Source organism: Lithobates pipiens, unplaced genomic scaffold (genome assembly GCF_037356315.1).
Source record: "Lithobates pipiens isolate NorthernLeopardFrog02 unplaced genomic scaffold, aLitPip1_a1.2 Scaffold_25, whole genome shotgun sequence".
Lineage (NCBI taxonomy): Eukaryota > Metazoa > Chordata > Amphibia > Anura > Ranidae > Lithobates > Lithobates pipiens.
In genome coordinates, this window is record NW_027507787.1 from 204,480,505 (window position 1) to 204,504,108 (window position 23,604).

A 23,604-nucleotide genomic window follows, 5' to 3' on the forward strand; every position below is an offset into this window, starting at 1 on the left:
ACATGGACTTTAACAGCTTGCATAACATGGGAGTGTTACTTATGCTCCCAAAAAATGTAAAGTACACACAACATACGTAGCACACCCGGTCCCTCTGCCACTACTCCCCACTCTTACCAACGATTCCTGACTGTCAAAATGACAGCCAAGACTTGCAGGGTAAGGGCTGTTTTACACCTTGTGTAGCGGCGGGCTCCTGAAGAGCACCGCTATGCGTTTTTCAAAGTTAAACTTTACCTAAACTGCAGTTTGGTTTGGGTTTATTTGTCTAACTTGGACCTCTGCATCAGTCTGACTGGACTGTGAGATGTTCAGCCTGGCCACAGGGGGCACCGTCTCTGGTGGCAGGCGTGGAACTATAGTCTGGTCAGGTGTTTAAATTACTCTCTCTCTGAGCCAGGTCAGTGGAAGTGGCCCTCTCGCTGTGCCCTCTGGGAGAGGGTATTTAAGATGTGGACGTCACGTGGTTCTGGTCCAGTATGAAGTGCTGATTTACATAGTCCTGGTCCTCTTGACCAGCCCCCAGAAAGGCTATGGCCTGGGGTGCGGATCAACCCGACTTTAATGTCTCAGGGCTGGCTAGCCTGAGGCAAGGAAACTAAAGGAGGATTCCGAGGTGGTTGGGTGCCGTCTCCGGTCGGGAGAGACCCATTATACTTCAAGCATTCCAGGGGAGGACTCTTTAGAAGAACACCACGTAAGGGTTGGTTTTCTTAACAAGAGCCTGGAAGGGCTGAAGTAACCAAGAGAATCCGGTCTTGTGGATATCGCCAAGCAGGATGAAAAATCCAGGTATCCCACAAGTGTTCTAAAGCTTTGTTTCCCTACATGTTCTGCAACAACATCTGTGACAAAGACTTTGTTCCTGAGTAAGCACCTTGTTGGCTGCTAATCCTTGTGAGAGAGGAACTGTCCAACCTGAGTGTTCATCCAGCTGCAAATGGCTATTCTCTGGATGCAGTCAAAGTAAGCAAGTTCTTTAATGTTTTGGACTTTGAAATTAAGAGTACCTGAACTTCCTTTTCCAACCCTCTGATCCCAAGTTGATAGACTGTTCAATTGTCTGAGTTTGCAAATAAAATCCATTCAAGTGGATCTGTTGTCAGTCTCAAGTTACTGGGCCATCTACCACGGGACATCCCCTAGACGTGCAACAAGGAGAACGGAAGGTGACGGTAAGCCCAAAAATAACCAGCAGCTCCTTCGGGGGTTAGTGCTACACTTATTTTTACCTTATAAAAACAACATATTACACTTACCTGCTCTGTGCAGTGGTTTTGCACAGAGCAGCCCAGATCCTCCTCTTCTCGGGTCCCTCTTTGGTGGTTCTGGTCCCTCCCTCATGTTGAGTGCCCCCACAGCAAGCAGCTTGCTATGAGGCACCCGAGCTGAGCCACAGCTCCCTGTGTCCATTCAGACATGGAGCTGTGGCCCAACCCCACCCCCTTTCCCTTCTCATTGGCTGGCTGACTTTGCTTGACAGCAGCGGGAGCAAATGTCTCAGAGTGAGGAGAGTATCCTCGGGCAGCCAAGACACTCTTGCAACATCAGTAGATAGAAATGGACCTCAGGTAGGTATTAGGGGGGCTGAGGGGATCTGCTGCACACAGAAGGCATAGAATGCATTAAGATTAAAAACCTTCTGACTTTACAAGTAATGTTTTGGCTTTACAACCACTTTAAGCACAGTTGATGGGTTTGCTGGAAAGAATGAGAATGTTTAGAATGGTCACAACTGGTTAGCGACCAATGGGGAAGGGGTATTATTGAAAGGGGAAGGTTATGCACCAGGCTGGGTTAGTCAATCTGGGGGGGGAGGAATTTCAGACATTACCTTTTTTCCAGCTGAAGGAGACACACCGACAACATTTCCTGCTTGGTCCACAACCTGAATTCCTCTATCCATTTCAGAACTTCTCACAAGTAAAACGTTCAGGCCACCCAGCAATGCTGAAAATGCACATCACATGATCAGTATGGCGAGACACATTATGGCGCACTCAGCTTTAATCGATGAGATGTGCATTTCACAGACCAAACCAAAATCGTATACAAAGCGCACACATTGCAATCACACATATTGCACTCGCACACCAAGCTCACACAACGCACTAACTTATTGTACTAACATGCCAAACTCTCACATTGCACTTACGCACCACAGACAATGAGGTCACAAACTTCACTCACACAACGTGGTGACATTGCACTCAGATGACCCAAAGCACACTCACACATTGCACTCACATACTGCTTTCACATTATGCTCACAGATTGCATTCCCACACCACATGCACACACTGCACTCCCACAATTGATTAGCACACACCACATTCACACATTACTCTGCACTCACACACCTCGCTCATGCATCACTCTCATATACCCCTTACTTACCTAACAGTGGAGGAGGCAGTATTCTACCAATAAAGCTGTGTGTTGATGGACCGCTGAGTTTCAACCTTTTCACAACATAAAGCGGCATAGCCTGCAGGTGACAACAGTGAGGCATCCATGAACAGTAACATATCTCCACCACATGCTGTAACCCCCCCCCCCCCCATGTAAGGCTGGGTATCCCCCTTTTTTTTTTTCTCTTTCAGCCTGCCCGCTAACAAACTAACAGATTCCTGTATCCACACAAGCAAGGTGGATGCAGGAATCTTCCTTGATAGAACATTGTATTCTGACAGTGGGGACTCCACTGTCAGAATACACTGATCGGTGCTGCAGCCGATTGGCTGCAAATCTCTCACTGAAGGAGGTTTGCCAGCAGTCCTGTGCTAGCAATCAGGTTCTGTCAAACCAGGAGGGTCACACACACAGATCGAAAAGTGTCTGGTCCCTGCCAAACTGGCAGAATTTAAATCTGTGTGTACCCAGCTTAAAGAGTAACTTCACTTTAGTGGGGAAAAATAATAGCAAATTAAAAAATAAGAATAATATAGCGCAGTGTTTTATGCCGAATTAAGTTACAAAAATAAATATTAACAACTTTATCAGTGCCCATGAATGCAGCCTATCATTGCTCATCAGTGCCCATGAATGCAGCCTATCAGTGCAGCCCCATTAGTGCAGCCCCAGCCTCCAACGCCTCCCCAGTACACCTCTACCTCCAACACCTCCCCCAGTACACCTCTACCTCCAACACCTCCCCCAGTACAACTCTACCTCTAATGCTGCCTCCCCCAGTACACCTCTACCTCCAACGCCGCCTCCCCCAGTACACCTCTACCTCCAACGCCGCCTCCCCCAGTACACTTCTACCTCTAACGCTGCCTCCCCCAGTACACTTCTACCTCCAATGCTACCTCCCCCAGTACAACTCTACCTCCCCTAGTACACCTCCACCTCCAACACTGCCTCCCCCACTACACCTCTACCTCCAATGCTGCCTCCCCCAGTACACCTCTACCTCCAACACTGCCTCTCCCAGTACACCTCTACCTCCAACGCTGCCTCTCCCAGTACACCTCTACCTCCAACACTGCCTCTCCCAGTACACCTCTACCTCCAACACTGCCTCTCCCAGTACACCTCTACCTCCAACGCTGCCTCTCCCAGTACACCTCTACCACCAACGCTGCCTCCCCCAGTACAACTCTACCTCCAATGTTGCTCTACCTCCAATGCTGCCCCCCCCCCCCCAGTACACCTCTACCTCCCCCAGTACACCTCTACCTCCAATGCTGCCTCCCCCAGTACACCTCTACCTCCAACGCTACCTCCCCCAGTACAACTCTACCTCCAATGCTGCCTCCCCCAGTACACCTCTACCTCCAATACTGCCTCCCCCAGTACACCTCTACCTCCAACGCGGCCCCCCCCCCCAGTGAACCTCTACATCCAATGCTGCCCACCCCCCCAGTACACCTCTACCTCCAACGCTGCCCCCCCCCAGTACACCTCTAACGCTGCCTCCCCCAGTACACCTCTACCACCAACGCTGCCTCCCCCAGTACACCTCTACCTCCAACGCCGCCTCCCCCAGTACACCTCTACCTCCAACGCCGCCTCCCCCAGTACACCTCTACCTCCAACGCCGCCTCCCCCAGTACACCTCTACCTCCAACGCTGCTTCCCCCAGTACACCTCTACCTCCAACGTTGCCTCCCCCAGTACAATTCTACCTCCAACGCTGCCTCCCCCAGTACACCTCTACCTCCAACGCTGCCCCCCCTTAGTACAGCTCTACCTCCAACGCTGCCTCCCCCAGTACACCTCTAACGCTGCCTCCCCCAGTACACTTCTACCTCCAAACACTGCCTCCCCCACTACACCTCTACCTCCAATGCTACCTCCCCCAGTACAACTCTACCTCCCCCAGTACACCTCTACCTCCAACGCTGCCTCCCCCAGTACACCTCTACCTCCAACGCTGCCTCTCCCTGTACACCTCTACCTCCAACGCTGCCTCTCCCAGTACACCTCTACCTCCAACGCTGCCTCTCCCAGTACACCTCTACTATCAACGCTGCCTCCCCCAGTACAACTCTACCTCCAATGTTGCTCTACCTCCAATGCTGCCCCCCTCCCCCCCAGTACACCTCTACCTCCCCCAGTACACCTCTACCTCCAATGCTGCCTCCCCCTGTACACCTCTATCTCCAACGCTGCCTCCCCCAGTACAACTCTACCTCTAATTCTGCCTCCCCCAGTACACCCTCTACCTCCAACGCTGCCCCCCCCCCAGTAAACCTCTACCTCCAATGCTGCCCACCCCCCCAGTACACCTCTACCTCCAACGCTGCCCCCCCAGTACACCTCTACCTCCAACGCTGCCCACCCCCCCAGTAAACCTCTACCTCCAACGCTGCCCCCTCAGTAGTACACCTCTGCCTCCAACACTGCCTCCCCCAGTTCACCTCTACCTCCAACACTGCCTCCCCCAGTACACTGCTACCTCCAACACTGCCCCCCCCCCCATAAATCTTCACCCTAAGTGTAGAGAGTGTTTATTATTAATCACATGAAGATTATGCCTCACTCACCCCAACACATGCCAGTTACAGTGCAGACGCACACAAGTACAGAGGATTCAGGGATAAAAGACTATATTTGACTCACCCCAAAACAAGCCACGCAAAGTACAGACCCAGACAGGTAGAGAGGATGCTGGGACAGCAAGTTCTTGGCCTGTAGGAAGCAGGGAGTAAGGTCAGGTCACCTATCACCCCAACCAATCCTCCTCCCCCAGACCAGTACTGACCTTCCCAGAGAGATTCCTGTTTATCACTGTGAATCCAGCACTGTACACCTGGAAGAAAAGCTACAACACACGGCACACATTATATACATGTAGACGTCTTCAGGGCCCTGGAGCAGCTTAGAGAATTATCTTACCTGAGAGATGAATGCAGACATCACACCTTGGTGAGGCAATAACGTGGTGACCAACTGTAAAGGGACACAGAGGGAGCTGTACATAATATACCTACCCAGCCTGGCCATAAAAGGGGACAATTCACACGTCTACATATATGCCACACAAATGTGGGGACTCACCAGTGGACTCCCCGCAAACAGGAATGCTGAAATATCAAGAAAAGATATCATGTGAAAATCTACATACAAGGACCACATGATGGCCTAGAAGGTGCTGAGTTTTATTTATTAACCACTTGCCGACCAGCCACCCTAATTATACTGCGGCATGTCATCTCTACTGCGCGAATCACCGTAGGTGTACGTCGTTTCATGCAATAAAAACAGCGGGCGTGCCTCGTCACTGAAACCGATGCATGTGGCCTGCACCAACGATGTCCACTGGCCACCCGCAATCACTCCACAGAGAGCCAGAATGGGGATCTGTCAATGTGAACAAACAGATCCCTGTTCTGTCAGGGGAGTACCGAGTGATTGTCTGTTCCTAGTGATCAGGAACAGAGATCTCTCTCTACTCCCTGTCAGTCCCCTTCCCCCACAGTTAGAAACACCTCTCAGGGAACACATTTAACCCCTTGATCACCCCCTAGTGTTAACCCCTTTCCTGCCAGTGTTATTTATACAGTAATCTACTTTTATACAGTAATTTACATTTATACAGTAATAGTACTAGTAAAAAAAAAATTTAATAAAAATGCCATAAATATATCCCTTATTTTGTAGACGCTATAACTTTTGCGCAAACCAATCAATACACGCTTAGATTATGTATTAGAATACATATTGGCCTAAACTGATGAAGAAATTTGTTTTCTTTTTTGGATATTATAGCAAAAAAGTAAAAAATACTGTTTTTTTTCAAAATCTTCATTTTTTTATTTTTTTTGTTTATAGCGCAAAAAATAAAAACCGCAGAGGTGATCAAATACCACCAAAAGAAAGCTCTATTTGGGGGAAAAAATCAATTTTGTTTGGGTACACCGTCGCATGTCAGTTAAAAACTATGCAGTGCCGTATAGCTAAAAATGGCCTGTTCATTAAGTGGTTAAATCCTTCCGGGGCTGAAGTGGTTAAAGGGGAAGACTCAAATGCATAAGTCACAGTACAGAGCAGAGGGGTGTACACAGCAGAGATGGGTACACAGCATGGTGCATGAGTGAGGGACATACATGGCACAAGTACATGGTAGAGGGATGTATACAGTACAGTATACGGCAGAGGGATGCACACAGCAGGGTACATGGTAGGGGATGAATACAGTACAGTATACAGCAGAGGGGTGTATACAGTACATGGTAGGGGATGTATACAGTACAGTATATGGCAGAGGGATGTATACAGTACATGGTAGGGGATGTATACAGTACAGTATACGGCAGAGGGATGTATACAGTACATGGTAAAGGGATGTACACAGCAGGGTACATGGTAGGGGATGTATACAGTACAGTATATGGCAGAGGGATGTATACAGTACATGGTAGGGGATGATACAGTACATGGTAGAGGGATGCACACAGCAAGGTACATGGTAGGGGATGTATACAGTACACGACAGAGGGATGTATACACTACAGTACACTGTAGAGCAGGGGTGTCCACACTTTTTTCAAAGAGGGCCAGATTTGATGAAGTGAACATGCGTGAGAGCCGACCATTTTGCCTGACATTCTTTGAACCATTAAAATTAAATGCAAATTAACTATTTTATGGAAAGTTTTTTGCAAACGGCATATACTCCACATGCTTGAGCCCACCGGGAAGCTGACAGCGCAACCACAGGCACTGAGACATTTCCTGATCTCTGCAGCTGCGGACCGGGAAATGTCTCAGTGCCTGTGGTTGGCGCTGTGCGCTGTCAGCTTCCCGGCGGGCTCAAGCATGTGGAGTTGTGAACACGCCCGACCTCATGCTTAGTCCTGAGTGGCACTTGGGGGATTCGTTGGGGACAACAAAACTATATATATATATCTCCAAATTAACAGTGGAGCCATATTAAAAATGGAACATGGGCCGCAATTGGCCCACAGGCCAGACTTTGGACATGCCTGCTGTAGAGGGATGTATACAGTACGGTACATGGTGGAGATATGTAAACAGCACAGTACATGGTGGAGACGTGTACACGGCACAGTACATGGTGGAGACGTGTACACGGCACAGAACATGGTGGAGACGTGTACATGGCACAGGACATGGTGGAGACGTGTACACGGCACAGGACATGGTGGAGACGTGTACACGGCACAGTACATGGTGGAGACGTGTACACTGCACAGTACATGGTGGAGACGTGTACACTGCACAATACATGGTGGAGACGTGTACACTGCACAATACATGGTGGAGACGTGTACACTGCACAGTACATGGTGGAGACGTGTACACTGCACAGTACATGGTGGAGACGTGTACACTGCACAGTACATGGTGGAGACGTGTACACTGCACAGTACATGGTGGAGACGTGTACACTGCACAGTACATGGTGGAGACGTGTACACTGCACAGTACATGGTGGAGATTAAGGATGAGTTCAGGCGTGTTAGCATGGTCCACGTGCAGAGCCCGCCAGGAAGTTGGCGCAGCGCTGTGCTAATCACAGGCAGCGAGACATTGCCCGAATGCACGGCTGCAGAGATCGGGCAATGTCTCACTGCCTGTGATTAGCGGAGCACTGCGCCGACTTCCTCGCATGCTCTACACGTGGACCATGCTAACACGCCTGAGCTCATCCTTAGTGGAGATATGTACACAGCACAGTACATGGTGGAGATATGTACACGGCACATGGGGGGGCTTTATATAACATGGTACTATGTTTAGAGATGTATGCCACAAGGTACATGGTAGAGGGGTGTACACAACATGTTACAGCTTCCTGTTGGATGAATACATGTTTCTGGGACTCTCCCAGTTCTGCATAACTCTGTTCTGGGGATTTGTTCTGATATGGATTGAAATTCTACATATCAGTCACTTACCAGTCGGTCTGAAGAGTAAAGGGGTGATGGTGCCAGTATCAGGGTGCACAGACACCTGTACATTGTGAGAGAAATGTCAGGTTTGTTAGATTTAGACATTAGATATGACAAGAATACATTCAGGCAGAGGTCACACATGGCAAGTATTGCAGGAATACTATTAGAGAGAAAACACATGTGCAAAGTCCTATGACTGGATCATTGGATGGGGGGGGGGGATTTGGGGCAGTCTTTCCTGTGTCTCATTAAGGGGGGAGGGGGGGGGTTGTTTCTTATGTCTGGATCAATAGAGGGGAGGTCTTTCCTATGTTTGGATATTTGGGGAGGGCTGGAGGTCTTTCTTATGTCTGAATCATTGGGGTAGGGAGGCCTTTTTCTTGCTATGGTTGTACTAAACTGACTTTTATTTCCAGCCCAGATGACTATGTAATAAGGGGTGTCTGCTGTGACACTCTACAGTCTAGGGGACAGCACAAGACTCACACAACTTTCCCCACAGTCTGACATGTATATAGATATCAAAAGTGTCTCACCTGGACCAACCTCCGGGCCTCCGCCACCTGCACAGAGAACATAAAGGGTCACCACCATCCGAGTACACTCCCTGCACTGGGTCATTCTCACCATCTGTTCTTATATTGTGTGAATGGACTCTGCTGCACAGTACTACTGCTCTTGTCCTTTGTTTTGGGTGTAATTCTCAGTATCTGTTCTTATTATGTATATATGGACTCTGCACAGTACCACTTCTCTTGTCCTGTATGTTGGGTGTAATCCTCAGTATCTGTTCTTATTCTGTATGTATGGACTCTGCACAGTACCACTTCTCTTGTCCTGTATGCTGTGTGTAATTCTCGGTATCTGTCCTTATTCTGTATGTATGGACTCTGCACAGTACTACTTCTCTTGTCCTGTATGCTGGGTGTAATTCTCTGTATCTGTTCTTATTCTGCATGTATGTACTTTGCACAGTACCACTTCTCTTGTCCTGTATGTTGGGTGTAATCCTCAGTATCTGTTCTTATTCTGTATGTATGGACTCTGCACAGTACCACTTCTCTTGTCCTGTATGCTGTGTGTAATTCTCGGTATCTGTCCTTATTCTGTATGTATGGACTCTGCACAGTACTACTTCTCTTGTCCTGTATGCTGGGTGTAATTCTCTGTATCTGTTCTTATTCTGTATATATGGACTCTGCACAGTACCTCTTCTCTTGTCCTGTATTCTGGGTGTAATTCTCAGTATCTGTTCTTATTCTGTATGTATGGACTCTGCGCAGTACCACTTCTCTTGTCCTGTATGTTGGGTGTAATTCTCAGTATCTGTTCTTATTCTGTATGTATGGACTCTCCGCAGTACCACTTCTCTTGTCCTGTATGTTGGGTGTAATCCTCAGTATCTGTTCTTATTCTGTATATATGGACTCTGCACAGTACTACTTCTGTTATCCTGTATTCTGGGTGTAATTCTCAGTATCTGTTCTTAGTCTGTATATATGGACTCTGCACAGTACCTCTTCTCTTGTCCTGTATGTTGGGTGTAATCCTCAGTATCTGTTCTTATTCTGTATATATGGACTTTGCACAGTACCACTTCTCTTGTCCTGTATTCTGGTTGTAATTCTCAGTATCTGTTCTTATTATGTATATATGGACTCTGCACAGTACCACTTCTCTTGTCCTGTATGCTGGGTGTAATTCTCCGTATCTGTTCTTATTCTGCATGTATGGACTTTGCACAGTACCACTTCTCTTGTCCTGTATGTTGGGTGTAATCCTCAGTATCTGTTCTTATTCTGTATATATGGACTCTGCACAGTACTACTTCTGTTATCCTGTATTCTGGGTGTAATTCTCAGTATCTGTTCTTATTCTGTATGTATGGACTCTGCGCAGTACCTCTTCTCTTGTCCTGTATGTTGGGTGTAATCCTCAGTATCTGTTCTTATTCTGTATATATGGACTCTGCACAGCACTACTTCTGTTATCCTGTATTCTGGGTGTAATCCTCAGTATCTGTTCTTATTCTGTATGTATGGACTCTGCACAGTACCACTTCCTTTACTCTGTGTGCCATTCTCAGTTACTATTGTACAGACTGATGTAATGATTCTTATCTCTGGGTTACGGCAGTGTGCAGCACTCATATGAGTTTAGCAGTGTTGGCACCTTTTCATCGTCGCTCTCTCCGTGTGTCCCCAGTAGATCTTTCCGCTTTTTTATCTCAGCCTGTGACAACACAGAATGGGAGGTGAGGGGAGATCTGGCTCTTTGGAAAACATACAGTATATACTAATGTGGCCTTCTGCTGGTATTGTTCTATAATCCCCCCCTATTGCAAATAGTGATAGGCTCCTCCCCTATGCATACTGTATGAGAAGAGGGTGGAGTCATAAGAGACAGGGAGCTCCTCCCCATAATTCCATTACAACATTCTGACATACACAGGGCGGAGTTATAACAGTTATGAAGCTCCCCCTCCCCTTAGTACTAATACAACATACTGTACACATCAAGGCTTTAACAGTCAGGGGCGCCGTGCACACTTACATCGGATGACAGCAACAGGGAGGGATCCAGAGCATCGTGCCAGTAGAAACATCTCTGCAGAAAAGACTGACAAGATACAATAAATTATTCTTCTCAGCTTTAACAGTCTGTATGGCAGGCTTTCTCAACCTTTTAACCCTACAGGAACCCCAAAAAATGATTTTCATGTGTGGAGGAACCCTTACTAAAACCAAATCATCGGGGCTCAATAGAGACAATGCTCCCGAGTCCTGATATTGGTGGAGTTGATACTGAAAGGATGTCCCCCTTAAAGTGGTGCTCAGAATGCCCCCCTTAAAGATAGCTAAAAAAATATTTGGTGTCATGCTTGCCAAGTGGTGCTGAACCTTAAAGTCTGTAGGCATCATCAAATAGGTGGTTCATCAGCCGCAGCTCAAGGAACCTCTGGCAATCTCTGGAGGAACCCCAGGAACCCTGGCTGAGAATGGCTGCTGTATGGACTCCACTGATGGTCACATGATTCACGAATGTCACCACAAGGCAAATATTACCCACCACATTCAAAACACATTTATCATCAAATATGTCTCTAACAAAAGCCTGAAGAACATTTTTTTTTCTTTTGCTAGTGGGAAACTTACATTAAATACAGTAGGTTCTTGTCAAAGCAGGAAGAGTGCAGGAGCAGAGCAGGAAAGATAAAGAGCAGTGCAGGAAAAGTGCAGGAGCAGTACAGGAAGGGTACACAAAACATGCAGGAGCAGCACAGGAAAGGTGCAGGAGCAGTACAGGAAAGGTGCAGGAGCAGTACAGGAAAAGAGCAGGAGCAGTACAGAAGCAGTACAGGAAAGGTTCAGAAGCAGTACAGGAAGAGAGCAGTGTTGTATAATATAATTATATATATTGAAATTAGATTAAATTCAGTTAGATTTCAGTTGACTGAGTGACTTCTCCAAGCCAGCTGCATTTTAACATATCAAAGGGACAGCTGAAGACCCTTTGATGTGTTAATTTTATGCAAGTCTACCTGGGTGTGTGAGGTATGGCCTGTTAAGCTAATTCAACATTTCAATGGATGCATTGTTTTAGCTTAAGGAAGATGTAGGACCATAGGAGAAGTATTTATTGATGGTAATAAGATTGGAGGGAGGTATTCATGGGAAACATTCGGTTGACCTAGCAGAACCCCCCCCCCCCCACCGTGTCAGACCAGTACTTGAGAGGACATTCAAGCTGCCATTCAGACAGTCTTGTTTGTGTGTGTGTGTGTGTGTGTGTGTGAAGGCATCAAGGATTAAGGAATATGGGGATCTGAATATGTTCTAGATCTGTAAGATATACTCTGTTGGATATTTTGTCATCTGTTGCAAGACTTTGTTCTGTATTGGAAGTCAATAAAGTGCATCTCTCTGGAAGAATTGGGTTGCTGCGAAAGAGTACTTATAATAATGGATTAATCATCTACCCAACGCTATACTTTATAATATATCACTACATTGGTGCCGTGACAAGTGACCAGAAGAGCATTTTCGGACTTAGTAACAGAAGTCGGTGATGACAACAATCCTGTGAGGTGGACAGAAGTCTGAAGAACCAAGAGCTGTGCTGTGACTCTAATGTCTGGTTGTGACATAAGAGAGTCTGATCTACAAAATTAAAGAAGCTTGGAACCCCAGAATTATTCTCTGGAGACTGGAAACAACAAGAAAAGGACTATCGTGTACCAGAAGACCTGAACTGGAGGCTGAAGGAGTAACTAATGCGGTGAGTAAAATATTTCCTTTTTTTTTTAATTATTAGTAATATAGTCAAAATGCTTACTCAGTGTGACGCTAGTGTCAGTGATGATAAAGTTAACAGATGGGTATTAAAATGTATTAAGCGTCATGGCGGTCCTTATGAAATTCCAGAAAAATTTAAGCAGACGTGGACTGTGATGAAGGAATTTTTAGAGAAAAATGTTTTTGATAGCAAAATTTCAGAAAGTAAAAGAAAAGGTTGTATTGTGCAGGGCTTGTTATCTTGCTGTTTAGCCATGGAAAGTTCTTTGAAGGGTAAGGTTGAGGAAATTACCCAATTACAGAATGCAGTTGCTAATAGCAACAATGTTTGTGAGAGGTTACAAAACCAATCAGACACTCAGACAGTAAATTTAAAATTGCATGCAGTTACCATTGGGGGAGCTTTGCTTGAGAAATCTAAACGCTGTGATGAATTATCAGAGGAAAATGAGAGATTAAAATTAAGAATTATGGAATTAGAGAAGAGATCTCGGGAATGTAGATATGCATCAAATCTTGGATTCAACAATCTGCAGCAAAATACAAACACAAACTTTCTATCAAATGATAGAGAACCTCATATTAAATCTGATAATTCGTTGCCAGCTGCACCCACTGTGACCTCCACAATTTATAACAATATTAATAATACAGGTGAAATTCAACTTGTAATGAAGCCTTTGAAACCAAAAGAATTAGATGCAATTCTTAAAGAAATAGGAATGATTCCCTGTCATGATTTGAACAGATTTTTAAAATGGTTTTGTGACTTGCAGAATGTCAGAGATATGTACAGTCTAAACCCATCTGACTTAGAAAGAGTTTTGCAACATTCTATAGGAAGTGGACTTTGGATGAGAATTAAACAGATCTGTATTCAGCCTGTGAGGACAAGGGACATATTACTGGAATTATTATGTGCTTTGTATGGTGTAAGGTCTGATGTTACTATTCATGGGAAGATCCAACAAATGCAAAATGAATCTCCCTATGAATTGTCACACAGGATAGCAACTATTATGGAATTATTGGTCAGTAATAATCTTGCATTTGAGCATGGTGGCTTGATACATATGAATATGTTTCTAGATGCTTTGCATGAAGATATCAAACAAAATATCTTATTAGTTACGCCAAATCCTCGTGATTTAAAAGACGTATTGTTGAGAGCAGACCATTTATGGAGAAAGTCAAACGAGCAAGCTGTCAAAATTGATTTAGCCAAATTGTTTAGGACAAATACTAAACATAAAGATCAAAAGATAATATCTTATGATAACACCCAGGGAGAAGACTCCGGGTCAAATATAGGCGATATTAATTTGAAAAACAGAGCTGATCAAAATAATAATAAGAAAAGGTCCAAGACCTGGATACCATTTTCTCAGTTAAAACAGAAATATGACCACCTGAAGATTGAGTATGATAAGATGAAATTAGAACATTACACATTATTGGAACAGTTGAACAGATTCAAGGGTGTCATAAATGAAGATGTACGTTCTCCAGATCTGTTTTTGAATGCAAATGACACTTCTCTAGCAGTGGGGGTGAATTAGCTTCAAACTGTAAATGTGTAAATAGTACTTTGTTTTAACTTCAAATAATGTTTGAAGACCTTGCTAATGAGTTTTTTGTTGGAGAGTTTTTTGTCTTTCAGATATTGCTGGTGATGCTCGTTTGCATGTGAATACTAGAAGTATCTGAAATTGCTGGCTAGTGGAGGAGAAATGCTGAATTCATGGACTCTCTCAATATTCATCAAGCAATGGACTTTTTTTTGAACATTCTTTTCTTTTCAATGGACTTTTCTTCTGCAACGCCCTATTTTTTATTTTTATTTTTCCCCCTTTTCCAAAAAATATTTTGCTTTTAATTTTTTATATTTCACTATGTTTTATTTCTTGAACTTTATGTTAAAACCAGAGCGATGCATTTAAACCTAAAATAATTTTCAAAACATCCATACATATTACATATTGATCAATATATTTGACATCTAAGGTGAGATGCTGCACAATGGCTTGGCATAGCATAAGTTATAGCATGTTGGGTGGTTTTCCTAAATTTATAAGAGGGGTGAGTGAAATTCATCACTCCAGTCATGATTTGAAACTTTGTTGAATCAGTTGTTTATAATATACTAAAGGCTATGACACATATGGATGGAAAATACCTTTCTACCTTTCATGGTGAGGATACTGGCAAGAATTTCCACTGCTGCTTTGTCTGGATAGAAGATCTCAGATGGACTTATGAAATATTTTGCAGCACAGAGTTTTACTGCCATATCCAAACCTTTTGACCTTGAAACTGAGTGCTGATACATTGATTATTACATTTATTATGAAGATGAAAGTAGAATATTTGTGTAGAAGCTTCCTTCAAAATGAAAACCTTGAGCCTGGAGATGAGAGAATCCTGGACTTATGTGGATTGGAGCTCCCAGAGCATACCAAGTTTACTTTCAGTGAGATGGTGAGAGATGTGATGAAGTCAGACCGAAGAATGGACTGTGACATCAGCTTGTCTTTGTGCAGTATTCAAGATCTTGATGTGATATAATAAGGCCTATATGACCACGGATGTTTACCAAATCCTTTTCCAGTCATGGTCTGAAGTTATATTATCTAACAACTGTTTCATGGGGATATTTTAGAGGCTGGTGAAGAGAGATGTAACCAGTTTCATCTTCATATTTTATATGAGCCATTGTAAAGCATTCATTACCTTAAATCATGATGATATTTTTTTGTTGTTTGATTTATGGGTCAGTTCTAGTAGTTAGAACCGACCCAAGTGGGGGTATATGTTGTATAATATAATTATATATATTGAAATTAGATTAAATTCAGTTAGATTTCAGTTGACTGAGTGACTTCTCCAAGCCAGCTGCATTTTAACATATCAAAGGGACAGCTGAAGACCCTTTGATGTGTTAATTTTATGCAAGTCTACCTGGGTGTGTGAGGTATGGCCTGTTAAGCTAATTCAACATTTCAATGGATGCATTGTTTTAGCTTAAGGAAGATGTAGGACCATAGGAGAAGTATTTATTGATGGTAATAAGATTGGAGGGAGGTATTCATGGGAAACATTCGGTTGACCTAGCAGAACCCCCCCCCCCCCCCACCGTGTCAGACCAGTACTTGAGAGGACATTCAAGCTGCCATTCAGACAGTCTTGTCTGTGTGTGTGTGTGTGTGTGTGAAGGCATCAAGGATTAAGGAATATGGGGATCTGAATATGTTCTAGATCTGTAAGATATACTCTGTTGGATATTTTGTCATCTGTTGCAAGACTTTGTTCTGTATTGGAAGTCAATAAAGTGCATCTCTCTGGAAGAATTGGGTTGCTGCGAAAGAGTACTTATAATAATGGATTAATCATCTACCCAACGCTATACTTTATAATATATCACTACAAGCAGGAGCAGTACAGAAGGAGCAGAGCAGGAAAGATAAAGAGCAGTGCAGGAAAGATAAAGAGCAGTGCAGGAAAAGTGCAGGGAAGTTACAGGAGCAGTACAGGAAGGGTACACGAAAGGTGCAGGAGCAGTACAGGAAGACTGCAGAAGCAGTACAGGAAAGGTGCAGGAGTAGTACAAGAAAGGTGCAGGAGCAGTACAGGAAGAGTGCAGGAGCAGTACATGAAGAGTGCAGGAGCAGTACAGGAAGAGAGCAGGAGCAGTGCAGGAAAGGTGCAGGAGCAGTACAGGAAGAGAGCAGGAGCAGTTCACGAATGGTGCAGGAAGAGTACAGGAGCATTGCAGAAAGAGTACACAGGCAATGTAGGAGTGCTCAAGCAATGCAGGAAGGGTACAGAAGCAGTGCACATGAGAGATCCCATCCACTGTCCTTCCACCAGCACTGCCTTTAGTGTGAACTGCAATTTCTCTGACCATCTAGTCTAGAGAGAGATTTTTTTATATAATGTGAGAATTATGTGGACGCCTAATATATTGTTACACTGAGACCTAGTTTATAAAATGTAAAAATAGGCGGTTTTATGGGGGTTGTACGCACATTATACCCCCATCACATTCACAGGGCAGTGCCACCACTGAACGCCACCCATTGGTGGGGACTTTTGAGGGTTAAAACAGGCTGTAGGAAAGCGACTTATCACCACTTGACCACCCTCTGCAAAACGGCAGAGAAGAAAGCTCTGGCTATTGTACTCACATACTTTGTTACTCTTTTAGGATGATGGTGCCCCCCATATTGGAACTAATATAGACAATTCATCTACACACACACATTGTATATAATGTGGACTGTGTATGATTTGGGGTGTATATAATTATAGGGTGTTTATAATTAGGGGTGTATAGAATGCAGGGTGTATTTAATATGGGGTTATATAATTTTGGGATGTATATAATTAGGAGGTATATAATCATGGGCCATATACACTCATATTACTTACTTTATTAGGTACACCATGCTAGTACTGGATCAGACCCCCTTTTGCCTTTAGAACTGCCTTAAAAGAGAAGTATGGAGTTTTTTTCTCTCCCAGTCATACTTACCTATGTGGATGCAGAATCTGTTCCCCCCCCTCCCCAATACTGAGAACTGAGCGATCTAACTCTACCAATCGCTCAGTTCTCAGGGCTCCCTGAGCAGAGAGCTGATGACTGTCAGTCACCGCTCTCTGCTTTCCCCCCACTTACTGGAGTGCTGGGCTGTGGAGGGGGTGGCCGGTTCATGCTCTCAGGGGCCCGGGTGCCGGTCCAGGCATGTGGGTGGATCCTGGACCGGCTCTGTGATGTCAGCAGACAGCAGGCTTCAGCCCGCTATCGGCAGAAAATGAGTCACAGGAGTGTAGAACTAGAGATGGCTGTGTGTGAGAATCCCAGTAGATAAGCGGTTTTTGAAATACTCAGACCAGCCCGTCTGGCACCAACAACCATGACAGGTCCCAAGACACTTAAAGAGGAAGTAAACCCTGATGAGTTTACTTCCTCTTTCATTCCCTGCAAAGGCAAAGCATAATGGACTACTATGCATCGCATTGTAGTCCATTATGTGTCACTTACCTGATACAGGAGCCAGCGAAGTCGCCGCTGTCCCCTGTAGTCCGCCGCATCCATCTTCTTGGTGGGGTCTCACAGCTCCGCCTCTGTCATTCGGCGAAGCCACGATGACGTCACTCCCGCGCATGCGCACGGGAGCCGACACGCGCGGCAGCTCCGTCGTTGAGAATGCCGCGCTCAGTGCGCCTGCGCGCCACTGTCTACGGCGCATGCGCCGTAGACAGCGGTGCCTGTTTTCGGGCAAATATCTCCTAAACCATATAGGTTTAGGAGATATTTCTTGGACCTACAGGTAAGCCTTAATCAGGCTTACCTGTAGGTAAAAGTGGTTTGTAAGGGTTTACAACCACTTTAAAGCGGAACTTCAGTCATTTTTTCATCTTTCCATCTATTAAATCTTCTGCCCTTGTTGTTTTAACTTTGCATAGTAAAACATTTATTTTCTGCCAGTAAATACCTTATACAGCCCACTTTCTGTTTCATGTCTGGTCATTATCCTGGGCTCATGACATCATGCACAGCTCTCTCTCTCAGTCTTGTGATTGTTTGCCAGGAAGGGAGGGGGGATGAGTCATAAGAATGCCAATCAGAGCTGTAGAGGTGTGCCTCTGTGCAAATCCAGAAAGTGAACAGGCAGCTGCTTCAGCTGCCCACAGTTAAAATGGCTGCAGCCAGACTCAGTGGAGGGGGATTTCTGCAGCTTAAACCGCCCTCCTATCCAGACCAATTTTCAGCTTTCAGCGCTGATGCACTTTGAATGACAATTGCGCGGTCATACAACACTGTACCCAAATTAAATTTTTATCATTTTTTCCCCCCAAATAGAGCTTTCTTTTGCTGGTATTTGATCACCTGTGCGATTTTTTTTAACATAAAAAGGTAACATAAAAAAATAACGTAAAAAGACTAAATTAAAAAAAATATATATATATATTTTATTTTGTTATAAAATTTTAGTCCATCATTGATGTACGCTGATGAGGCGGCACTAATGGGCACCGATAGGTGGCAGTGATGGGCACTGATCGGTTACACTGATAGGCAGCACTTCTAGGTGGCACTGTTTGGCACCACTGGTGGGCATTGATAGGTGGCAATTGTGGGCATTGATAGATGGCACTGGTGGGCATCGATAGGTGGCACTGGTGGGCACTGTTAGACTCGATGTCCCTTTAAGATGAGCTGGTGATATGCTTTTTTTCTCCTCTGCTGTCAGCTCATTGGCTGACAGCTGATCACATGGTAAGGGGCCGGGACTGACCCCTTATTCGGATTGGTGATCAACCCAGTCTCATTGACTCGGTGATCATGGCACACGCAGGGAGCGTGCAAAGGGGAGGACGTCATATGACGGCCTCCCGGAAATTCAGGTCCGCGCTGCGGCCGTCATTTGGCTATAGCGCGGATGTCAAGTGGATATATAAAATAATATGCAAAGTGATTGGAGGGAAGCTTCAGAATGGCAAAGATGTTTTTATTACAAATTATGTGAGCAGACTGCAGTTCCTCTTTTAATCCCCTTTCTTCCCCATTCTGATGCTTGGTTTGAACTTCAGCAAGTAGTCTTCACCACGTCTAGATGCCTAATGTGCCATGTGATTGGTTGAGTGCCAAATTGCGTTACCAACCAATTGAACAGGCGTACCTAATAATAAAGTGGCCGGTGAGTGTATAATCAATGTAGTGTTTATAATTGTAGGGTGTATATATTGTGAGGTATATAGTCAGGGATGTATATAACATTCCTCCCAACATTTTGAGATGGGAATAAGGGACACCCACTAACAAATGTATGTAGGCAGAGGACACGCCCCCTTAAAGGAGAATTAACCAAAATAAAAGGTTAAATAAACCCACAAGGACTTTTTTTTACCACTGCTATGTACGAATGTACAAATGCAGCAATTTAGAATTTGGATGAAAGGTTTAGCTCTGGGAAACACTTTTTGAAAGATATAATGTATGGGGGGTGTACATAATATATGGGGGTGTATATAATGTGGAATGTACATAATGTATGGGGGTATATATAATGTGGGGTGTACATAATGTATGGAGTTGTATATAATATGGAATGTACATAATATATGGGGGGTGTATATAATGTGGGTGTATATAATATATGGGGGGTGTATATAATGTGGAATGTACATAATATATTGGGGGGTGTACATAATATATGGCGGTGTATATAATGTGGAATGTACATAATATATGAGGGTGTATATAATGTGGAATGTACATAATATATGGGGGTGTATATAATATATGGGGTGTATATAATGTGTAATGTACATAATATATGGGGGTGTATATAATGTGGAATGTACATAATATATGGGGGGTGTACATAATATATAGGGGTGTATATAATGTGGAATGTATGTAATATATTGGGGGTGTACATAATATATGGGGGGTGTATATAATGTGGAATGTACATAATATATTGGGGGTGTACATAATATATAGGGGTGTATATAATGTGGAATGTACATAATATATGGGGGTGTATATAATGTGGAATGTACATAATATATAGGGGTGTATATAATGTGGAATGTATGTAATATATTGGGGGTGTACATAATATATGGGGGGTGTATATAATGTGGAATGTACATAATATATTGGGGGTATACATAATATATAGGGGTGTATATAATGTGGAATGTACATAATATATGGGGGTGTATATAATGTGGAATGTACATAATATATGGGGGGTGTATATAATGTGGGGTGTACATAATATATGGGGTGTACATAATATATGGGGGTGTATATAATGTGGAATGTACATAATGTATGGGGGGTGTATATAATGTGGGATGTACATAATGTATGGGGGTGTATATAATATGGAATGTACATAATATATGGGGTTATATATAATGTGGAATGTACATAATATATGGGGGTATATATAATGTGGAATGTACATAATATATTGGGGTATATATAATGTGGAATGTACATAATATATTGGGGGGTGTACATAATATATGGGGGTGTATATAATGTGGAATGTACATAATATATGGGGGTGTATATAATATATGGGGGTGTATATAATGTGGAATGTACATAATATATGGGGGGTGTATATAATGTGGAATGTACATAATATATTGGGGGGTGTACATAATATATAGGGGTGTATATAATGTGGAATGTACATAATATATGGGGGTGTATATAATGTGGAATGTACATAATATATGGGGGGTGTACATAATATATGGGGGTGTATATAATGTGGAATGTACGTAATATATTGGGGGGTGTACATAATATATGGGGGTGTGTATAATGTGGAATGTACATAATATATGGGGGGTGTATATAATGTGGAATGTACATAATATATGGGGGGGTGTACATAATATATGGGGGTGTATATAATGTGGAATGTACGTAATATATTGGGGGGTGTACATAATATATGGGGGTGTGTATAATGTGGAATGTACATAATATATGGAGGTGTATATAATGTGGAATGTACATAATATATGGGGGTGTATATAATGTGGAATGTACATAATATATGGGGGTGTATATATTGTGGAAAACATAATATATGGGGGGTGTATATAATGTGGAATGTACGTAATATATTGGGGGGTGTACATAATATATGGGGGGGTGTATATAATGTGGAATGTACATAACATATTGGGGGGGGTGTACATAATATATGGAGGTGTATATAATGTGGAATGTACATAATATATGGAGGTGTATATAATGTGGAATGTACATAATATATGGAGGTGTATATAATGTGGAAAACATAATATATGGGGGTGTATATAATGTGGGATGTACATGATATAGGGGGGTGTATATAATGTGGGATGTACATGATATAGGGGGGTGTATATAATGTGGGATGTACATGATATAGGGGGGTGTATGGATAGAGATTGTTTTATACATCTCTAGAATGTATATATTTTGAGGATTAAATTTCAGCATATTAGAGCTCTGTGATTGGTGGTTATGAGCCCCTCCCCTTTAGAGACTGGAGGTCAGCATGTTGAATTTTGGCGGGAGAATAAGATCACGTGCAGGGCTGTGATTGGTGCAAAACTTTTCCTGGCCTCCTTGCCTCCCCCCTTTTCATATGACCCAGCCCCTCCGGGTCACCGCCGCCCCCTCCATTCCCTGTGACCCCTCACTCACCGGAGAGTCAGGGCTTTGCAGAGACATGCTGCTGTGTGCACCGCTTTCTGCTTCCCGCTGGGAACAGTGCCTGAAGAGATCAGTTCCGGGCCGCCAGCACTTACCGCAGACAGCTGAGCGCCTCTGAATTCCTCCCCCCAATCGAATAGTGCCCGCGCATGCGCAAGACGAAGCCGCACTTCAGCTGATTTGAACACCGGTGTTGTAAAGGAAATTTTACAACACCGGTAACTGAATGATATGGAGGGGGAGGGGGGGATTGACCAGGACTGGAGCAGCTGTGTGCTGTGCACAGTAATCAGCTTACAACTTTGTCTGGTTCAGAGGAAGAAAAATGTGACTTTAGAGCCATTAATCTTTTCACTGCCACAGCGTTTTTGTTTTTTTTCTTACACGTATAACCGCTTCCCATCCGGGCCAATGCTGGCTCCTACATGTACAAATCTTTCTTTTGTTAGTAAATTACTCAGAACCCCCAAAACATGATATATAGATACAGTTTTAGCAGAGCCCCTAGGCGCCCTACCCTTGGTAGTCAAAAATCTCCATAGGCAACACTTTACATTTTTTACAGGTTATCTGTTTAAAGTTACAGAGGAGGTCCTGGTATAGAATTATTGCTCTCGCTCTAACGTTCACGGCGATACCTCACATGTGTGATTTGAATGCCATCTACATATGCGGGCGCGACGTACGTCTGCGTGCAAGCCCGCAGGGACGGGGGTACTTTAAAGTGATTTTATTAAATTTTTTTATCATTTGTTTTATTTTGATTTTTAGACTTTCCCTTTAAAGTGGTTGTAAACCCTTACAGACCACCCTGTGCTACAGGTAAGCCTATAATAAGGCTTGCCTGTAGCTACCCCGGATATCTCCTAAAATTGCGTGGTTTAGGAGACATCCCTGTATTTGCATGTGCCGAAGTCATCAGCACATACACACTGACACAAACTGAAGCAACGGCAGGTATGTGCCACTGCTTCAGTGAGTGTGCCGTTACCGTGCGCTGGAGTGACGCCATTGCGGCTCCGGCCAATCACAGTGCCAGAGCCGCGATACCCAGAAGTAGCCCCTGGGAGTGATGTCGTTCGTTGGAGCGGTGTACCGCAGCGAGGGCTTCGATCTCATAATGAGCTAGTATGTTATGCATAGCCTTTGTCTAAAGGCCCTTACACACGATCAGACTTTTTGGCAACAAACATGCAAATTAGCTGTTTTAAGGCAAAGTCCGACCGGGTTTACGCTCCATCGGACAAACTTTTTCGGTTTTCATCGGACTTTTGTTGGCTGTGCGAACAGACAAACTTTCTGGCAACAAAAGTCCGATGGAGCAAAGTCTGATCGTGTGTACGGAAAACCATAGGACTTTTGTACAAAGTAAAAACAAGCATGCTCAGAACCAATGCAAAAGATCAGACAACAATACAGAAGTTGACCAAAGGTGGCAGTAAAGAGCAGAAAAAACACGTAATTTGGTGAATGTTGGCTGAAAAAGTCCTGCCGTGTGTATGCAATACAAGTTCACGGCCGACGCCCTTTGTACAAAAATCCACGAGAACGTTTGTACAAAGTCCGATCGTGTGTATAAGGCTTTATAGGTGGTTTTTTTTTTCTAAGTGGGTTTACACCCACTTTAAATTTTTTTTTTTTTTTTATCACTTTTATTCCTATTACATGGATTCTATTCATCCCTTGTAATAGGAATGGTGTGTGACAG

The 23,604-nt window shown here is 43.9% G+C and overlaps 1 protein-coding gene across 2 annotated transcripts in view; it reads right to left on the minus strand.

Moving 5' to 3' along the window:
• Positions 1-22,019, minus strand: part of SFXN4 (sideroflexin 4) — a 36,554-nt gene extending 14,535 nt beyond the window's left edge. The window contains exons 1-11 of one of the 2 annotated variants that reach the window (XM_077455461.1): positions 21,888-22,019; positions 10,920-10,985; positions 10,539-10,598; positions 8,903-8,929; positions 8,370-8,424; positions 5,506-5,531; positions 5,344-5,397; positions 5,210-5,269; positions 5,068-5,136; positions 2,398-2,488; positions 1,835-1,950 (exon numbers count right to left, since the gene is read on the minus strand). In XM_077455461.1, coding sequence (XP_077311587.1) covers positions 1,835-1,950; positions 2,398-2,488; positions 5,068-5,136; positions 5,210-5,269; positions 5,344-5,397; positions 5,506-5,531; positions 8,370-8,424; positions 8,903-8,929; positions 10,539-10,598; positions 10,920-10,985; positions 21,888-21,914 — 651 coding nt within the window. In that variant the 5' untranslated portion in view covers positions 21,915-22,019. Of the gene's footprint in view, positions 1-1,834; positions 1,951-2,397; positions 2,489-5,067; positions 5,137-5,209; positions 5,270-5,343; positions 5,420-5,505; positions 5,532-8,369; positions 8,425-8,902; positions 8,930-10,538; positions 10,599-10,919; positions 10,986-21,887 lie in introns of both variants that reach the window. The other variant, XM_077455462.1, reaches the window with a different exon arrangement.
• Between the last annotated feature and the right edge of the window lie 1,585 nt (positions 22,020-23,604).